Consider the following 21,111-nt stretch of genomic DNA (forward strand, 5'->3'; position numbering starts at 1 on the left):
CTTGTTAGCGGGATCACCCACTTTCATTGGTGCGGTGGATAATTTAAGGCCTTCTAAAAACTTGTTGAACATGCCTTCAACCTCGGTCATCATGGAGGTTTTCAATGTGTCCAAAGCCGCATTGAACTCCTCACGAGAGACCAAGGATCCCCCGTCGGCCGTAGACGAGGACGGAATCACACCGGGGTGCTCCTCCCCGCCGTCTACGGTGTCAACCATACTCTTCGGACGGTAAAGTCCTTAATAAAGAGACGAGGCTCTGATACCAATTGAAAGGATCGATGTAGTTAGCTAGAGGGGGGTGAATAGGCAACTAACAATTTTTAGCTATTCTTTACCAAATTAAACTTTGCATCAAAGTAGATTGTCTAGATATGCAACTAAGTGAGCAACCTATATGATGCAACAACAACAAGTACAAGAGCAAACAAGGGATACAACACAATATAGCTTGCACAAGTAAAGGTGAGAGATAACCAAGAGTGGAGCCGGTGGAGACGAGGGTGTGTTACCGAAGTTCCTTCCCTTTGAGAGGAAGTACGTCTCCGTTGGAGCGGTGTGGAGGCACAATGCTCCCCAAAAAGCCACTAGGGCCACCGTATTCTCCTCACGCCCTCACACAATGCGAGATGCCGTGATTCCACTATTGGTGTCCTTGGAGGCGGCGACCGAACCTTTACAAACAAGGTTGGGGCAATCTCCACAACTTAATTGGAGGCTCCCAACAATACCACGAAGCTTCACCACAATGGAATATGGCTCCGCGGTGACCTCAACCGTCTAGGGTGCTCAAACACCCAAGAGTAACAAGATCCGCAAGGGATTAGTGGGGGAATCAAATTTCTCTTGGTGGAAGTGTAGATCGGGGCCTTCTCAACCAATCCCTAGAAAATCAACAAGTTTGATTGGCTAGGGAGAGGGATCGGGCGAAAATGGAGCTTTGAGCAACAATGGAGCTTAGGGAGGGAAGAGATAGTCAACTTGGGGAAGAAGACCCCCCTTATATAGTGGGAGGAAAGATCCAACCGTTACCCACTTACTCAGCTCGCGACATGCGGTACTACCACACATACCCACGGTACTACCGCACGGGCGTGCGGTACTACCGCTAGGCAGTGCGGTACTACCGCTCGTGCGGCAGGGGCCAGACGAGGCCCTGTTGCGTAAGCAACGAGCGGTAGAACCGCCGGAGCGGTACTACCGCGCGCCCTTGCGGTACTACCGCAAGGCAGGGTTCACTCTGGGCTGGGAAGACACGGACTAATAAAATTACATCCGTGGCTACTTCCGCTGAGTTTCGGTCTGTGCGAAAATCCGGCACGGTACTACAGCTCACAGGGAGCGGTACTACCGCGTAGGGTGCGGAAGTAAAAAATTACTTCCGCCCCTACTTTCGCGCGTGCCACCGTTCTAGGCTAGAGGGCACTGTACTACCGCACGACGCGGTACTACCGCTGCCAAGGGCGGTACTACCGTGGGCCACTGCAGTACTACTGCTCCCTTGAGCAGTACTACCGCACGCCACAGAACAATAGCACTTGGAGGCCTTCATCTTCGCAACGACAAGGGAAAACGACCGGTGCTCCAATGAAGCGAAGGAAAGGTGATGCAAAGGAACAGATGTGTACGTGTTGATTCCACCCTAACCTTTCCGAAGCGGACCCCCTCTTAATAGTACGGCTTTCCTACGACTCAAATCAACCAAAAAGAAACATAGAGAAACACCGTCTTCGATAGGCTCCGAGGGGCACCGAATCATCTTGTGCCTAGACATGAGATATCTGAAATGCTCAATGCACACGATTAGTCCGCAAATGCATTGTCATCAATCACCAAAACCACTTAGGGAGAAATATGCCTTACACCAACTATAGTTGGCCAAACATGTCGTTTTTCACTGCCCGACCCATGAGCATGCATGCCCGACATGTATTGTGTCCGACCCATCACACGATTAAATGGGTTGTGCATGGCCCGTGGGATGCCGTGTGTCGTCTCATTCAACGAGGTGAGATATGCGTGACGGCACGACATGACCCGTTTATTTTTTTTATTTCTATTATTTTTCAAAAAAATGACGAAAAAATTGGCCAAACAACAACTCAAAAGGTTGAAAAGCATGCGGGCCGATCCGTGTGTCGGACTGGCCTATTTACCATGTGTGTCGTGCTTGTCCGCCGAGGTGAGGCCCATGTGTTTTAGGGTAGGTGAAGCCCACGTGCCGGCATGACGTGGCCTGTTTATAAATGGACCGTGCTGACCAGCCCCGCTTAGGCACCTGTCAGGTCATGTCGGGCCCGGACCTGACCATTGGTCACCTATGCCAACCAAACTTGGCCACGTGGGTCGACCCACTAGCTCGTATGCCTGGTACGTGATGGCCCGACACGACATGTGGCTAAGTGGGCCGTGCCTGGCACGTGGCACGGCTGTGAGGCCAGACACATGTGCCGACACAGCAGGATCCTTTAATATCTATAGGAAAAAATATGCAAAAACAAAAATAGCCAAAAAAACACAATCCATAGCACGCGACCCATTAGGACTAAACGTGCCATGGGCGGGCCCATTTAGTACATGAGTCGTGCATGGGCCCGTGTGCTGGCACGGCACAACCCACTTATAAACATGTCTAGGTGGGACCTACCATGCCTGACATGTTTATGCGTGGGCCGGGCCGGGCCGGGCGTGTGGTGCCGGCCCACTTTACCAGGTCTCCCAAGTCCCAACGCATGGAAGTTCACAAGCGTCGAGTTATTATATTTTCTCATCACAAAAGGAAGAAGCGTTGAATTGAGCGGCGAGTCTTTTCAGCCGGCCACTTGAGCTCCTCCGCCATCGGCATCCCCGTCGCGTCGCACCTCGCCGCTACACCAACCCACCCCACCCCACGTATTCCCCGCACCGCACCTTTCCCCCCTTCCCCGGCCTCGGCGAGACCGCGCGCGGCGCACCATGACGAGCTCCGCCTCCTCCTCCCCTTCCCGCAAGGTACCAAACCCTAACCCCCGCCCCGCCCCCGGGCCACGCCCAATCTCGTCGATCCCCCTTCCGATCCGGCCCCGCCGGATTCGCCTCGCGCCCGATTCGGCTGAATTAACCCTGCTGTTCGCGCGCAGGTGCTGAGCAAGATCGCGTGCCTCCGGCTGCAGAAGGAGCTCGGCGAGTGGCAGGCCAGCCCTCCCGGCGGCTTCACCTACAAGGTCTCCGACAACCTCCAGCGGTGCCTGCCCCTACACCCTTCCCTCTCCCCCGCTCCCCGCCCGACCAATCCAGTCCCCCCGTTCGGTCTGCCGTAGTATTGATCCGCTGCGGACCTTTTATCTTGGCTACAATACAATTTCATTCTCGTAATCTGTTTTATATACCGGACAAAGGCAATATGAAAATCATGATGGGTGGCACGGCAACAGGTGGGTCATCGAGGTGTCGGGGGCAGAGGGGACGCTCTACGCCGGCGAGACGTACCGGCTGCAGGTTGACTTCCCGGAGCAGTACCCCATGGAGGCTCCACAGGTGAGAGAGAGAGATCCCCTGTTCTTTCTACTTCCTTTAGCTCGTACCTTACGCGTAGAGCTTGCGTTATTTTGGACCGCTCTGATGGATGTTTTGGTGCAGGTTATATTTATGCATCCGGCGCCGATGCATCCGCACATTTACAGCAATGGGCACATCTGTCTAGGTATAATTCTTGTTGCTCCTTTTGATACGTGTTTAGTTTTTGTGTTTGATGCTTTTGCACGCTTGAGTGGCATATGGAAGTCCATTAACTACCCTTTTCGTGTTAACACTCAAGATTGATAAGATTATCTTCGACCATCTATCGGGTGGATTAATGGTTTATCACCTATGGGTGGGCCAATAGGCGAGGTCGCGTGAACGTACAGCCAACAACGAGCTGCCCCCTCGCTAGGTTTTTTTAGCCTTGCTCCCGCGCTAGGCAGCCTCGAGCGCGCGCGTTCGCGACAGAAAAAACATGGGCCAAGCCGCATGCACGTATGCAAGGCCCAAGCTGGCAAGCTGTTGTGGCTTGCTTTTCGGTTTATTTGGCGAATATGGTATAAACCGATTACCAGACCGAAAAGGTCGGTTAACCAAATTTTCGGTTTCCTATTTTGTGTTGACTTTTTCGGTTTCCATCTTTGCAAACCGAATTAAAAAAAAAGAATGGTAGAAACCGAATTTTCAGTTTATACCGAATGCCCAGGCCTAATATGACCCATGCATGGACGGATGCCTTGCTCTGCTTCTAAATTAACGTGTATAAAAGCTAAAAATATGTACTGATATGACGTTATTCCTGGTCCACCAATATGCTTGGATACATACAGAGGAAATTTAATAGCACACATAATTTTCTTAAGACGGAGGTTATGGTATTAAATTATGGGTCTCTGAACTAAATCCACTATTTTTTTTTTAATATTCTTCTGCTGAGTAACTTAAACAAAAGTATTAATAAACATCCTATAAGATTTGTGACCATCATACATTAGTTTTATATGCATCAAGTCCCAAGATGCTTATAGCCACGACAATTTACCTGTGACAAAAGCACAACCTCCTAGCTTATAATTTTCATCTTTGCAGCTTGGCATCCGACCAGTACCTTGGTAGTGCCCTTTATGGACTGGATGGATAGTTCATCGCTAATTGATTATCCAGTACAATGCTACCTGTGTTAATGCCAGCATAGATCAAATATACTGATGAACTGAATCATGCAGATGAATAAATAATGTTGTCTATTAAACCTCTGTATACCTGAGAAATGTCTTCTATTATTAGTAAAAGAACATATAGCCTAATAAACAGAGTAAAAGAACATCTGTTTTTGGGCAAACCATGTAACTTAGGCTCTTTCCCATTTTACCATGTCTCACAAATGGACAAACATTGTTTCATTCAAATGACCGAGCTATGGCTAACCATGAACCTAGTTTCACTGACCATGTCAAGTATGAAATTTAAGTATGCATATATTTGCATTGCTGTAGCCAAATTTTGACGGTCACTAGGATCTTCCGTTTCTTTTTCTCTCTGAAATAACTATATTTAGCTTTAACAAACTTGCTATAGGCTCCGTCTGTTTGAGCTTTAGGAACCAGCTTCTCATGAAAGAAAGTGGAAGCTGGAAAAAAACATCAAACTGCAGCCCGCTGGCTAGCCACAAGTGCTTCCTGCACGAAGCACATCCGGGGGTAACTTCCTGCACGAAGCTGCGTGGCTCTTAGCGGTAACCCTGTCTTATTTCACAAATTATAGATAAATTGCCCCCAAGCGCCCCGATTCCCTGTCATCTCCCAGCAGCAAACCTAGCCAGCGCCCCAGCCTCCTCTTGCACGAATGCTTCCGCTCTCTTGTACACTGCTATGTGATGCAGGCCATGCACGACACTTTCCTAAACTAACGACCGGACAACCTTGATCATAATTACTGATCCTAACCGGACTCTCAACTAGGAAACCTACAAGTACTAGACAGGTACTACACGTGTACCAGAACCCACATAATCTCGCTAATCATAGTATTGAAACTATACGTTCCTGATTCAAATCCAAGTTGAACAAGTTGGATTATTTCCAACTGCCCCCATCTCGACTGCTGCCTCCCCGCATCTCGTGTCGCCATCCCTGCACCCCCCACCGCTCCTCGCCGTCCTTGCATCGACCACCCTTCACTGGCCGGACAATTATTAACTACATGGACAAGTGACATGACAATAAATTTTTTGTGCTCTCGTTTATTCTATTTATGCATCTTTGAGCAGGAGAGAAATATTATTATGAAATACACTCTCTGTTCCTAAATATAAGAGGTTTTTGCAGTTCAATTTAAACTGCCAAAACGTCTTATATTTATAAACAGGGGTAGTAGTTTATACATTAGTATATAATAAAAAAACCATTTACTGTTGGTCAAAATACCATTTAAACAAGCTATTAACTAAGATTCGGCAAATCACACCGATCTGGGCACTCTGGCGGTATTTCAGCCTTTTCACCAGCTCACAACCGCTTCCGCAGCTACGCTGCCAAACAGTTAACCTTCATCACAGCCACTTCCTCGATTGCCACCGCAGCAAGTCTATAGATGCTTCGGTCGAAGCTGCAGCCCAAACAAACAAGTCCATATGTACTACAGTGAATTCCCACACCATGTGTCACAAGTCTTCCTGGCCCAGTCTATTTACTTACCCGTTATTCCGCTCAACTTTGATCAATTCACATATAGCGTTTTTTTTTTTAAAGATGAGATAAGACAGCTCACTATATTGTCAAGCCATGTCTTTCTAAGACCAATAGATATCTGGACGTTTGGTGAACATCCAGTACCTTTTGCCTCTTAGTTTGTTTATTAATGTAAGGTTGAGCCATAACAGTTAGCTCTTTCATCCATTTTTATTTCTTTGCATCATTTTATAAACCTATTCAATGTAAGGTTGTTTTTGTGGGTTCTTGAGTATCTATCGACGTGTCTAGTTTTATTTAACAACTGCCATGTTTTGACTTTGCTACAATAGTGCATTTTCATGTGCCGAGACACCAGCTTTCTAACGATCCACTTTTCTGCAGATATATTGTATGACTCATGGTCACCAGCAATGACGGTCAGTTCCGTGTGCATCAGCATCTTGTCCATGTTGTCAAGTTCACCAGCTAAGGTTACCCAGCCCCCTCTGCACTATCTACAGTCTAAATGAACGGTCATCTAACTGTACATATTGTTTGCATGCAGGAACGCCCATCTGATAACGATCGCTATGTCAGGAACTGCCGCAACGGGAGGTCGCCGAAGGAAACGAGGTGGTGGTTTCATGATGACAAAGTGTGATGGGCCCCAGCTGGTTTCTTCCCCCGGCATCAGCAGCTCTTATACATCATCATCCTGCCTACCCTAGTATGGCGTGCGTCGTTCATGAAAAAGATTATTTAGGCAAGTATTTCAAGCCATCTATTTGGCGGCAAATTGACATGCCCATGTATGTGGTTTTGTACATGATGAACCTGCACCTGTATCAACTCCCGTGCTTACCAACTGTTATCCCTTTTGATATGATGAAAGTAGTAATCGAGTGTTATCTTATTATTAATAGAGGCACCAAGTGCTGGCTGGGCCTTGTTTGCTTGATTTCGTGATCATTTGATTAGACATCGGCGAAGGTTCATATTCTAGAACCTTTTGCCGTAGACATCATAATCGGTTCAATGTTGAATCGTAAATTTGTAATCCTAAGAGCGACCCAAACCAGTTTTAGAGCGTATCCAACACAGCCCTATAATTTGATGACCCAAAACCAGTTTTAGGTTTTTTTTAGACAAAAAAACCAGTTTTAGGTGTTTCCAACAGCAGAGGTCATCGAACGTTAAGCGTGCGGACCCGCACCCTACGGGTTCGAGAACTATGTAGACATGACTGAGACACCTCTCCGGATGCTTGATACGTCTTCAATGTATCTATAATTTTTTATTGTTCCATCTATTATATTATCCATCTTGGATGTTTTATATGTATTTATATGCCATTTTATATTATTTTTTGGACTAATCTATTAACCTAGAGCCTAGTGCCAGTTTCTCTTTTTTCCATGTTTTTGAGTTCTACTGAAAATGAATACCAAACGGAGTCCAAACGAGCTGAAACTTTACGACGATTTTTTATGGACCAAAAGAAGCCCACGGAGTATCGGAAATGGACCAGAGAAGCCACGAGACATCCACAAGGGTGGAGGGCGCCCCCCCCCCCCTAGGGCGTGCCCCCTGCCTTGTCGTCGCCTCGTGGACCCCCTGACTTGTTCCCGGCGCCAAAAATTCCTATAAATATAAAAAAAACCAGAAATAAACCTAGATTAGAAGAATGATGTGATGGACAAGACCCATCCGCCATGCCCTCCCCTCCATCTGCGACGTTCAAGGAGGACCGCGGGTGAGCATGACCTCGCCGCGGCATCTTAGGATGGCGGGAGCCGCTGGCACCCTCCTCCCCACCTGGCCGGCCGGATGCGGAGGAGCAGTGGGGGCACCAAGCGAGCGGACCACATCCCAAATCTCGTTGATGATGACGTCAGCGTCGATGCCGTTGCAATCGATGCGATGGAAGGCGAGGTGGTGTGGGATGTGGTGCAGTGCTTCGACCTTGACGAGCACGAAGATGCATGAGAACTCACTGTCATGGAGGCAGGCGTGCTCGAGCCTGAACAAGTTGGCGAAGCCGGCGACGCTGGCCGCCACCCCCCTCCTGTTCCACAGCTCAAGCGGCATCTTTTCCAAGGACAGGCTCACCACATGACGGTAGGAGAAGGAGAAAGCGTTGTCCCCCGCATTGTGCGGAAGGATCCAGATCGGGCGGTTGTCCAAGCAGATAGGGCTAGCCCTCATAGCAGCCACCTATTCGGATTCTCGTTGGAACACCACGAAGACGGTGCCCACCGCACTGCCGACGAACCGAACAGCCGTAATACCCAGGTGGTGGCGAAGGACACGCTTGAGCCATGGCAGGAAGGCAGGTCTAGGGGGAGTGATGTTGACGAGGCAGACAAGCGAGTTCTGGTCATCAACCATGGGGTAGTGGACATCTAGGGAAGAGGGGCGGCCATGCACCACCGGCTCCATAGCTGCGAGCAGCAAAGGGAGGGAGCTGGAAGGAGGGCCGTGCTCGCAAAGACGGGCAGAGGAGGCAGAGGCGAGTGATGGAGAGTGGCTCGAGCGGGCCGGCGTACTTAGCCAGTGCTACAAGACCTGACATCTCTTTCGCTGTTAGCAAACTGAGTCGGTTTGTCTCAAAACCAGGAGATGTGCATTGGAAAGCTCTGGAGAGAGTTTTGCGTTATTTGAAAGGCATTGCGAATTATGGAATTCACTACACCGGGCACCCAAAGGTGCTTGAAGGGTATAGTGACTCAAACTGGATCTCAGATGCTGATGAGATAAAGGCCACGAGCGGTTATGTATTCACTCATGGAGGTGGCGCTGTTTCTTGGAAGTCTTGCAAGCATACCATCTTAACGAGGTCAACAATGAAAGCAGAACTCACAGCACTAGATACAGCTACGGTCGAAGCAGATTGGCTTCGTCGGCTCTTGAATGACTTGCCGGTTGTTGAGAAACCTGTACCGGGTATCCTTATGAACTGCGACAATCAAACTGTAATCACGAAAGTGAGCAGTTCAAAGCAAAACATGAAGTCAACAAGACACATTCAGAGAAGGTTAAAGTCTGTCGGGAAAATGAGAAACTCCGGAGTTATTGCATTGGATTATATCCAAACATCTAAAAATCTGGCAGATCCTTTCACTAAGGGTCTATCACGTAATGTGATAGGTAATGCATCGAGGGAGATGGGTATGAGACCCACAATATGAGTTGTTCACAGTGGTAACCTAGTCTATGTGATCGGAGATCCCGTGAATTAGATGTGGAAGACAAGTTGTTGGCCAACTGAGAGGAGAGTATCCTTACTATTAATACCACTTCATGAAGATGCAATACTCTCCTAATCTGCATGGCAGGTTGATGTATATCTTAATGTGTTCTAAGTGGTTCATTGAAGCAGAGATGTCGTCCTGCAGAACATCTTTTGAAGAACGCACCTATATGAGTCTGATTGTTAAACGTTGCAATCTATGAGAGTAGGGTTCTCTCTAGTAAACTCATGAAAGGTCTCGGAGTATGACGCATAAGCTCCACCCCCGGGGAAGACCCACGGTAGCCACATATCGGTCAAGGCTTTATGTGAAGCTAGATTCGCAGAAAACTTGCAGTTCAAGGCCCAGTCCACTGTCCAAGTTGCTTACTAGTGTAGCATAGAGTTCTAGGTGGAAGTTCAACTTAACAGTCTCCACTATAGTACCGGTATATAAAACAGTGTTTTGGAACCAAAGGCAAATTTTGTGTGCCTCTGGGATCTGGTGGGGGATTGCTAGAATTTTGTCTATTTTGGGCCTAGCCCAATAGCAGTTTCAGAAATTCCTAATAAATCCTAGAGGCCCACGCAGCCCATTCGTGCAAGGCAAGAGGTGAAACTAAAGTTTAGTCCCACATTGCTAGTTTAGAGGGAGTTGGAGCTCTTTATAAGGGAGGCTCTTTCTCCACATGTATGAGGATGAGAACAAGAGGGACATCCACGCGCGCTCCTCCTCCGCCGCCCGCCTCGCCTCGTCACGACGCGCCGCGGGTTGCGGGAACGAGCCGATGTCTAAATTTTTGCCACGCACGACGGGTATACGAAAGGTCACGCGGAAGCTGAAAAGTTTTTGTTGTAGTGGAGATTGAATACGAACGACGCACCTCTTCGCCTGCTGCCTGTTCGTTTCGTCTCCCTCGTTCTCTTCAGCTCCCGGCGCAGCCTCTCGCCTCCTTCTCTTGCGCCTATAAAAGGGAGGTCGCTCCTCTCAGAGAGACGCACCAGAACTTCTCCTTCCTCTCGCCACAAGTTCCTGAGCACTGCGCTGCTGCTACGTTCTTCCCCATCCCGGCTTGCGACGTGCACCGCAGGTCGGGACAGTAGGCCTCCAAAACCGCACCTCTTTGAGTCCTGTACGGAAGAAGGGTGATAAGGTTTTTGGGGAGCGCTTCGCGCGACTACTGACTTCTTCGTCACGGACGCCCCGGACTCCGACGACTACTTCCCCGACGACGACTTCTTCCCCGACGTCGACAACCTCCTCAACGACATGGCTGGCGAGGACACCGACCCCAAGTCCAGCGCTTCTGCTGCTGCTGTCCCGTACGCGTTCTTCCTCTTTCTATTAGAGGCCCTGCTATAGTTCCTTGATCTAGTGTTTGCCCTAGATATGTTAGACTCTGTTTCATATATGCAACTTGCTATACTGTCTGCTCTAGAAGTGTTTAGTTATAGTTCATATATAAAGATGATGTTTACCTTCTCTTTGTCAAATAGCATGACTTGTTTTATCTAGTCGTACTTTATCTAGTATTTTTGTTAATAAAATCATTCAGAAAATTGCTCATATTTCCAACATACTCAACCCACAATCTACCATACATCTAACTTTCTATTTTTGAGAAACACCATATATGTATCTTTTTTTTTTAGAAAACCCATATATGTAATTTAGATATAGACAAATCTAGATTGTTTTTTTTGAGGGGTATATAGACAAATCTAGATGGGTTGCAAATACGATAAGAACAATATATGCGCATAGATCTACCTACCATGTAGTAGATGTGTGGCCCAGTTTCTTGCCACATTTGGGCCTAGTTCAGACTCGAATCTTATAAAATGGCAGAATACTAATGTCATGCATATATATAGTTGGATTCTCATTAACAGAAATGAAATCCTACTATTCAAATCTGCGTATCCCCGTGTAGAAATGAAAAATATTTAGATTTTTTTAATATAATGGAAAAACATTTAGATTCGCAAAAATAAATAAATTAGATGAGTTGCAGATATGGCTGATATGCACATATATCTATGTAATATATATGTGCGGCCTGGTTTCTCGCCACATTTGGGCCCGGTTCAGATTTGAACATCTCATTTAGCATCACCTCACCCACTTGCATATATATATATATATATATATATATATATATATATATATATATATATATATATATATATATATATAGGCAGAATATTAATGCCATACATGTATAGTTGGATTCGCATTAAGAGGAATGAAATCCTACTATATTTTTGCTGCGTACGTATCCGCGCGTAGGATATATACTCACTATTGACACTAGTATATATCGAAATAATCTCCAATTAATGTCCAGTAGAAATACACAGGATCCTAGCATTTTATATTTGAAGGAGAAAAATTAATACCATATATTCGTAATTAAAGATACCCCATCAATGTGAAAACACACATGCAAGTCGGAAAAGCCTATATAAAGGAACTGCCATTCTCCTGAATTCTCACATCCCCTTCTCTCTGTCTGCACGTCGTCCATTCTCCCGAAAGAAAGAAGCTAGCCATGGGCGGCGCCACCGGCATGGTCGTGCTCATGGTGACAATAATTCCGGCGGCGTTGCTGCATATGGTATCGGCCGGTGGCACGCCGCCCTTCTCGTGCTGGCCGGGGGCGCCGTACGTCCGCTTCTGCGACCAGCGGGTGCCGGTCGAGCAGCGCGCGGCGGACCTGGTGGCGCGGCTGACGCTGGCGGAGAAGGTGTCGCAGCTGGGGGACGTGGCGGCGGCGGTGCCGCGGCTGGGCGTGCCGGCGTACAAGTGGTGGTCGGAGGGGCTGCACGGGCTGTCCATGTGGGGCAAGGGCATGCACTTCACCGGCGCCGTCAAGCAAGTGACCAGCTTCCCGCAGGTGCTGCTCACCACCGCCTCCTTCGACGAGAAGATCTGGTACTTCATCGGCCAGGTATGTACACCGTTCATGTACAGTTCATGTTCGTGTCTGCGAGATCTTCTTCGATACAAGCAGTGTATCTTCTGTCTGAATTTTTTTACATGGTTATTATATTGATTTAATAAATACAAGGTGATTATATTTATCAGTTTTGCTAGAACTCATCTAGATGAGATTTAATTTGGTCTCATTCATTTTTTATAGTCACTGGATGTGATGCTATAAGATGCGTGTGTGCTGACGTGGGTTGTATCCGTTCTTGTTTTCCAGGTGAATGAGACCAAATTACGTCTCATCTAGATGAGTTCTAGGTACTCCCTATATTTATATGAACAGTGTTGCTAAATCTTAGTCGACCTGAGCTGAGACTTGATATTATATCCGTGAGATCTTACCTAGAGATTCGTGCAAATTTTTCCTTTTATATGAATGTAATAATCATTCATCGGGTTATAATCGTACGTGGATGGTATGTAGGCGATCGGCGTGGAGGCGCGGGCGTTGTACAACATCGGGCAGGCGGAGGGGCTCACCATCTGGTCGCCGAACGTGAACATCTACCGGGACCCGCGGTGGGGGCGCGGCCACGAGACCCCCGGCGAGGACCCGATCACGGTGAGCAAGTACGCCGTCGCCTTCGTGAGGGGCCTGCAGGGGCCCTCGCCGACGACGCTGCAGACCTCGGCGTGCTGCAAGCACGCCACCGCCTACGACCTGGACGACTGGCGCGGCACCGTCCGCTACAGCTTCAACGCCAGGGTGAGCCCCCAGGACCTGGCCGACACCTTCAACCCGCCGTTCAGGAGCTGCGTGAGCGAAGGGCAGGCCAGCTGCGTCATGTGCGCCTACACCTCCGTCAATGGCGTCCCCGCCTGCGCCGACTACAACCTCCTCACCAAGACGTTCAGGGGGGAATGGGGGTTGAAGGGGTACGTGGCCTCCGACTGCGACGCGATCGCGCTGGTGCACGACGGGCAGCACTTCAGGCCCACGCCGGAGGACACGGTGGCCACCACGCTCAAGGCCGGGATGGACATGAACTGCGGGAACTACACGCAGGTGCACGGCATGGCCGCGCTCCGGCAGGGGAAGATGACGGAGCGGGACGTGGACAAGACGCTCGTCAACCTCTTCTCGGTGAGGATGCGGCTCGGGCACTTCAACGGCGACCCCCGGAGCAACCCGCTGTACGGGCACTTCGGCGCCAACGACGTGTGCTCTCCCGCCCACAAGAACCTGGCGCTCCATGCGGCGGAGAGCGGCATCGTCCTGCTCAAGAACGACGCCGGCATCCTCCCGCTCCGCCGGTGGACGGTCGGGTCGGTCGCCGTCATCGGCCCCAACGCCAACGACCCCGGGGCGCTCCTCGGCAACTACTTCGGCCCGCCGTGCGAGACCATCACGCCGCTCCGGGGGCTCAACGGGTACGTGAAGGACGTGAGGTTCGAGCCCGGGTGCATCGATACGGCGTGTTGGTCCGCCGCGACGGGCAAGGCGGTGGCGGTGGCGAGGTCGACGGACCACGTGATCCTGTTCATGGGGACGAGCCACGTGCAGGAGGAGGAAGGGCGGGACAGGACGAGCCTGCTGCTCCCCGGGCAGCAGCAGAGCCTCATCGAAGCCGTGGCCAGCGCGGCGAAACGGCCGGTGATCCTGGTGCTCCTCACCGGCGGTCCGGTCGACGTGACGTTCGCGAAATTCAACCCCAAGATCGGTGCCATCGTGTGGGCCGGATACCCCGGGCAGGCCGGCGGGCTTGCCATCGCCAAGGTGCTCTTCGGGGAGCACAACCCCAGCGGCAGGCTGCCGGTGACGTGGTACCCCGAGGAGTACATGAGGGTGCCCATGACGGACATGCGGATGCGCGCCGACCCGGCCACCGGCTACCCCGGCCGTACCTACCGCTTCTACCGGGGACCGACCGTCTACAAGTTCGGCTACGGCCTCAGCTACTCCAGGTTCTCCCGCCGGCTAGCAGCCTCAGGACTGGCCGGTCATCAGAAGAGCCTGCTCGCCGGCCTGACCTCGACGGCAGCAGCGGACGGCGGCGCGAGCCACTACGACGTGGAGGAGGTCGGGGCCGAGAGGTGCGAACAGCTCAAGTTCCCGGCGGTGGTCGAGGTGGAGAACCACGGTCCCATGGACGGAAAGCACTCGGTGCTGATGTTCCTCCGGTGGCCCAACGCGACGGGTGGGCGCCCGGCGAGCCAGCTGGTTGGGTTCCAAAGCCAGCACCTCGAGGCCGGCGAGAAGGCTAGCCTGACGTTCGATGTCAGCCCCTGCGAGCACTTGAGCAGGGCGAGGGAGGACGGCAAGATGGTGATCGACGGAGCCTCACACTTCCTCTTTGTTGACGAGGACGACGAGGCCGAGATCAGCTTCGACGCCTGAACTAACTCTCCGTAGTTATTGTTAGTCTGTTTTTGGCGGGGGTAAAAGATGGATTGCATAGCGGGTTTGTTGCGGCGACACAATTAACCGGCGCCTCGAAGAGCTAATTGTTCGAGCAACATCAAGAAATGCTTGCCAGCTTAGTGTAGCTATGTAATGGAATTGTCTGTTTCTAAATCCTCAATGAGAATTTCTTTTACATGATCAATGAGATTCTTGTTTCCGTGTCCATAATCTTGAATTGTTTTTCTTTCTTTTAGAAAACAGGCACAAGGGGCGCATGTCTTTGAATTAATAAAGCCAACGTAGGGTAAGGTAGCACAACGTTAAGTTCTTACAAACCAGGCATAATAAAGCAGAAATACAAATCACGACTCTAACACGAGCGATGAGATAACTAAGGCCCCACAAGATCCGCCTCAAGATCTCCTATGAATAGCGTGAAGATGCTTGATCTTGAGAAGGATGCCCGCCTCCACCTCATTGTCCTGTCCTACCTCTTCCCTGGAGTATGCCATTGCTGGAAATAAATAGAGAACATTTAAAGATATAGTTAGTTGGATGGGACGGAATGGTTCCCTCAATGGTAAGTTTGTTACGAGTAGGTCATAGCGCCCAAGCTAAAGTACTAGACGTTCTCCAAGCTAAGCGACGTTGCTGCCCGCGAGCGTTCTTGAGTGGCGCAAGAATCTCTACCATCGAATTTGGATTCCAATTTTGCCCAAAACAGTCTTGTACACAACTCCACACGAATTTTGCAAGAGCCCATTGGAACAGAATGTAGTTGGGGCTTTTTGGAGCTCCACATAAAGCGCAACACCTGTTACCTAGGCCATGATGTTTTTGAAGGTTAATAGCGAAGGCCAGACGATCTTTTTTTTCACGACACGTTGAGGAGGGGGGGAGGGGGGCAAGTAGCTAAAATTACGAATCATGTATTATTTGGGATTAAAAAAATCAAAGTTTGAACAATTGTTCCAAATTGAAAAATATTTACGATTTCAGAAAAGGGACTATTTTTTGAATTTTAATAAACATCTTTGTATTTATGAACAAATTTTGAATTTGATGAATTTTTTTAAATTTAATGATTTTTTTTTTGTATTTTGCGAACACAATTTTCAATTTGATGAAGATTTTTTTTGTATGTTGATGAACATTCTTTCTATTCAATGAAATTTTTTTGTATTCGATGAACATTTTTTGAAATTGATGAAAAAAGTTTGAATTCAATGAACAAAAGTTGTCTACAAAGTGAAAAGGGAAATAGAATAAGAACAAAAAAAATAAAGAAAAACTTAAACTGCTTCTGAGAAGGTTCTAGAACCTTCCACCCTTCCCAAATTGGGTTTGGAGGAAACCTAAATGGGCCGGCCCTATAGCACAGGGCGCTCCCACCCGGATTTTAGACCGGCCTACTCGTCCCGTCCCAGCGAAAAAGAAGGCCCAACAAACAATGGCCCAGCTCAGCCGGCTTCAACCTAGCCCAACAAACAACGCACGCAGCGACACTGGGAGCGCCTGCTCGTCCCCGACCTCGGCCGCTCGGCTCCCGATCTCGCCGGCTCGCCGGACGCCGTCGCCCGTGGCCGCCTGCCTCTCCGCCCCGCCCCAGCCCTCCCGCCCGACCGGCGCTCGGCACCACCGGGCCCCTCTGGCGCCCCTGCAAGCCGGCGCCCGCCGCCCAGTCCGCTCTCCCCCGACTCCGGCACTCGGCCGGCAGCAAGCCAGCAGGGCAGCCCTGCCCGGCGGCCAGCCTTTAGCCCGATTTGAGTACTTGAGGTGAGCTGCCTATTCCCGCAATTTCTGATTTAGGGTTTCATCTTTGCTGCCCGTTGCATCAATCGGGTGGAAGAGTCAAGTCCATTGCGTTGACGAAACAATCAGTGCAAGAACACACTGTCCTGTGAACACATACACATAGATTTTGCTATCCAGTGCATGCATGGACACCTGATTAGTGACATAACAATGATTTATCTGATTGTTTGCCACTCTTAACAATCTGAATGTACTATTATGTAGGCTTCTCTTATGCAAATTTGAGAATTTTATTATGTCTGTAAGGCCATACTGATCTGTTTCGATGTGCTACTGGTAAATTAGTTACAACGATGGCATGTCATATTTGTTGTCGAATTAGTTTTTAGGTGGACCACCCTGTTTTAACATCCTAGAAAAAATTAGGGCTTTTTTTTCCATTTTGTGAGAACCAGGGTTTGAATTGAACCCTGGTTGGCAGCCTCACACCTGGAGGCTGGAGAACTTACCACCGTGCAGCATTCTTTTTGCGATGCAAAACTTCTAAGTAGTTCGTTTTCGCCCCTGTGTGAGTAGTGTTCCTGACTTGCTTCCTGTGGCTCCGGTAAATTTTGTGTCGTGCTTGCCTAGGTTCCAAGGGGGCAGCCCCTGAAACAATGCCGGCCTCCTTCCCGTGAGGAAATTTTAAAGTAGCTAATGCACTGTTTCAGCTTCAGAGAGGTTTAAAAAGTTGAACATCAAACAACCGAGGCGCCAATCAGATCTCTTCTATCTGTTGGCACCGTTCCGGCTCTATCTATTAAGCTAGTTTGATAAGTTTCCGCGTGTACTTTGACCCAAACTCATGTACTGATAAGACTGTCGATGATCCTATGTGGGTGGGACAAATTTCTTGGTTACATTATGCCATCTCAATGTCTTCAACTCTCCTTCGCTGCTTGGCCACTTTCTGGTTTCCTTTTGAGAGTGTGTTTTATGTATGTGCAGGGCGGGTGTGTGAATGGCTCAACCTTCTGTCATTCTTGCGACTGCAAGTTATGACCACACAATCAGATTTTGGGAAGCCAAGAGTGGTCGCTGTTACCGCACTATTCAGTATCCAGACTCGGTGAGTGTTGGCTCTGGGTTCTTCATTATCCTTATGACAAAAGTAATGATGTACATAAGGTGGATGGACCATACCCTTCCATAATTCTGTTCAAACAGTCTTACAGGACTACAAACAAATAAATATTGTAGACCAATGCCTAGGCTTGATTCGCGTCAAGACATAGTTACATACTTGCAATCATATGCACCGTGTGCCTGTTGATAGCCCATCTTTTGCAGCAAGTAAATCGCCTTGAGATAACCCCGGACAAGCGATTCCTAGCTGCTGCTGGCAATTCTCATATCCGCCTTTTTGATGTTAACTCAAATAGCCCACAACCGGTATGTCGCATGTTCTCTAAAAGCAACCAATCTGGGCCAGCATGTTTCCGTTCCTTATTTACTCATCAATATCCTAACAGGTAATTAGCTATGATTCGCATACTAGTAATGTGATGGCTGTGGGGTTCCATTGTGATGGCAACTGGATGTACTCAGGTTCTGAGGATGGCACTGTGAGAATTTGGGATTTACGGTGAGGTTTCACATCTTATTATGTTGCTTGGCTACAGCTCTTTTTTCCTTCACCTGCTGTTCTTCTCAAAAGCTGTTCTCAAATAATTATTTTAATCAAGACAGAGAATCCAAAGCAAACCCATCTATAAGGGCTATTATGCAGACTCAGAGTATGCTCGATTCGGTGTGGTTTGGGTAAACTAGATCAATCGGGATTAAGTGTCAATCACTCAATTGAATGTAGCTTGTTTAGAAAATCCTACCAATTCATTTCTCTATAAATCTGCTCTATCCAAATCTCGTTGAATGGCCCATGTGAGAGTTTGCTGATACTCAAGAGTGTTTTTCTGTGCGAAGGAATAGTGGTCTTGAAGTTGAAACTTTAACTAGATACTCACCCTTATAGTAATATCCTGTGTTTTTGTTAATGATTTTCCTGTCCATGATGTATGATGTTCTGTTGATCCGAATCTTTATTCGTGTGCATGTATGGTTTCAGGACTGCCACTTGTCAACGAGAATATGAAAGTCGCGCAGCTGTCAACACCGTGGTCCTACACCCAAATCAGGTTAGAATATGTTCCGGCAGGTCTTAACCAATTCCAATTTTCATTATCCAAGCATAGCACTGAATATTGCATTTGATCATAAGCTTGTTGACTAGCTAATACTCTATGAAAAGAAGGCTTGTAATTTTTGTGTGAAGTGAAATGATGCATAGTTTGACTAGATATGTAGGAAAAACCATCAACAACTACACTCTTAAATAGATAGAGTATAAGTATGAAAATATATTGCATTATATATCTAATGATATTAATTTGGTACCGTAGGTCTTGATAGTTTTTGCTACAAACTGGCAAGGGTTGTCTTATTTGCCACATTTGTCCTGGTGTTTTGTTCATTCTATATCATTTACTTCCACATTATCTCCCCAATGTTCCAGAAAGAACTAATATCTGGCGACCAGAACGGAAACATACGTGTGTGGGATTTGGCAGCTAATTCATGCAGCTGCGAGTTGGTAAGTTAAATATTTCATATTTTAGGTGCAAGTGTATAATTAAAGTGAGATGCAAGAACACGGTTGATGTGTTTGTTCCATTTATTCAGGTGCCAGAGGTCGATACAGCTATAAGATCTCTGACAGTCATGTGGGATGGGAGTATGGTTGTTGCTGCAAATAACCGTGGGACATGTTACGTTTGGCGCTTGCTTAAGGGTACTCAGGTTAGTGAGTCTGCAGACCTACATGCCATTGTACACTCTATGATTTCTGCATTTTTTTTTCAAGCTGATGAGACCACTTGTTTAGACAATCACCAGCTTTGAGCCCCTCCATAAGCTGCAAGCCCATGATGGCTACATTCTGAAGTGCCTGCTTTCACCTGAATTTTGTGACCCTAACAGGTATATAATGATAAAAATGACCAATTTTCGCTTTCCCGACTCTTATAAATGTCTTCTTCTGCACACTGCTTTCTAGTTCCCATTCATTCATTTGCCAAACTGCATTGGTGCACATGAAAATCTTTTTAGTCGGTAGCATTCACCTTTCAAAGCTCCAATTGCACTTTTTTCATCTCAAAAAGGGATTCATCTTTGTATATTATATAACAACGTACCACTTGGGTTTGTTTATAGGTATCTTGCAACTGCATCATCTGACCACACTGTAAAGATTTGGAACGTGGATGGCTTCAAGTTGGAAAAAACTTTAGTCGGTAATTTCCGGGCTCCTTTTTAATTCTGAATTTATCAGTTAGAACTAAAAGTTGTAGAATTTTAATCGGTACACTAAAACTATGTGGGGTATTCGATTTTCCAGGTCACCAGCGCTGGGTTTGGGACTGCGTTTTCTCAGTAGATGGTGCTTATTTGATAACAGGTGCGCGCTAACCGCTCACATGGCACTGCTCATCTTCCTGCCTATTCACGATTTAAAACCAAGCAAATCTTTGCTGTTTTACAGCTTCGTCTGATACGACGGCAAGACTGTGGACAATGTCGACCGGAGAGGCCATCAGGGTGTACCAGGGGCACCACAAAGCAACCGTCTGCTGCGCCCTCCATGACGGGGCTGAATCGGCACCCTCATAAGCAACACCGCCGCGACGCGGCATGGTTCTGTACATATCTCTGTCGGTTCGAACAGCACAGCAGGGTGCTCTGCTAGATTTTCAGTGCCGTGGCAGCTCGAGGACAGGCGGTTTTAAGATTTGATTTGCTGTAGTGCTAGGACCTTGTGTAACAATGTATATGCAGTGCAGCCTTTGGGGGCTGCGCACATGTGATTTGTATGGTTAACTTGCATTGTTGGATGTTTATTTGTGCACAACCGAAATAATATGTTCCCGCCGCCATTGGTTCCGCTTGGTAAATGCGAGCTAGAAATGTGTTCGACGTCGACTGTTTTTCCTTTTGGTTCTTTGCTATGTTCTTCTTCGGTTCGACGGCCAAATGGTTAAGAAATCAGAGTTAAGATGAAGATGAGAGCATGACTTGATGGAGCAAGGCAGCCACTATTTAGACTCAGTTTTTTGGTGGTTTATGTCATAAGCTGCCTCCTCTCTAGTTTCTTTTAAGGGAAAGCCTTTCGGTATTTTATTTCTCAGCCAAAAGAGTTACATCTTCTAGTAGTAAGAATGTTTCTTTTTTTGAGAATCAGACGGATAAAATTGGGTGGATCTCCATCCCAAACAAAATCAGACCGAGTTTCATAAGAATGTTTCTTTTTTGAGATTCATCATAGAATGCTTTGCCAGAGTGGCTTCTCCCTAGCTTATTTTAGAAACCGATCCCCTTATTTCGCTTGGGGTCGGTTAAAAGCTGCTAAAAGAACTAGGCCTTAGTGCGAGAGATGGTGCATTTGGATGCGGTTATTCCAGAGATAAATAACGCCCGCAGTAACGGTATCCATTTCTGAGTCCAGGATCATCTACACCCGACGAACAGTACCCAAAAAACAGTTAATTTTTTTTTTAAAAAAAATTTGCATGGAAGATGTTTCAGT

The 21,111-nt window shown here is 47.8% G+C and overlaps 3 protein-coding genes across 3 annotated transcripts; all 3 read left to right on the plus strand.

The window, feature by feature from the left end:
- Positions 1-2,785: 2,785 nt before the first annotated feature.
- LOC109762224 (probable ubiquitin-conjugating enzyme E2 18) lies at positions 2,786-7,093 on the plus strand. Its single transcript, XM_020321039.4, has 6 exons — positions 2,786-2,991; positions 3,120-3,223; positions 3,414-3,516; positions 3,619-3,682; positions 6,576-6,664; positions 6,739-7,093. Exons 1-6 carry the CDS (start codon positions 2,956-2,958, stop codon positions 6,832-6,834), a joined length of 492 nt encoding a protein of 163 aa, XP_020176628.1. The 5' UTR covers positions 2,786-2,955; the 3' UTR covers positions 6,835-7,093.
- Positions 7,094-11,897: 4,804 nt separating this feature from the next.
- Positions 11,898-14,940, plus strand: LOC109762227 (probable beta-D-xylosidase 7). The gene is made up of 2 exons (XM_020321041.3): positions 11,898-12,353; positions 12,819-14,940. Exons 1-2 carry the CDS (start codon positions 11,955-11,957, stop codon positions 14,730-14,732), a joined length of 2,313 nt encoding a protein of 770 aa, XP_020176630.1. The 5' UTR covers positions 11,898-11,954; the 3' UTR covers positions 14,733-14,940.
- A 1,287-nt stretch (positions 14,941-16,227) lies between these two features.
- LOC109762231 (target of rapamycin complex subunit LST8) lies at positions 16,228-20,501 on the plus strand. Its single transcript, XM_020321047.4, has 11 exons — positions 16,228-16,514; positions 17,481-17,601; positions 17,823-17,924; positions 18,005-18,117; positions 18,598-18,667; positions 19,045-19,122; positions 19,212-19,328; positions 19,414-19,508; positions 19,743-19,822; positions 19,927-19,986; positions 20,071-20,501. Exons 2-11 carry the CDS (start codon positions 17,494-17,496, stop codon positions 20,196-20,198), a joined length of 951 nt encoding a protein of 316 aa, XP_020176636.1. The 5' UTR covers positions 16,228-16,514; positions 17,481-17,493; the 3' UTR covers positions 20,199-20,501.
- Positions 20,502-21,111: the final 610 nt, after the last annotated feature.

The sequence above is a fragment of the Aegilops tauschii genome, chromosome 4 (genome assembly GCF_002575655.3).
Source record: "Aegilops tauschii subsp. strangulata cultivar AL8/78 chromosome 4, Aet v6.0, whole genome shotgun sequence".
In the NCBI taxonomy this organism is placed as follows: Eukaryota; Viridiplantae; Streptophyta; class Magnoliopsida; order Poales; family Poaceae; genus Aegilops; species Aegilops tauschii.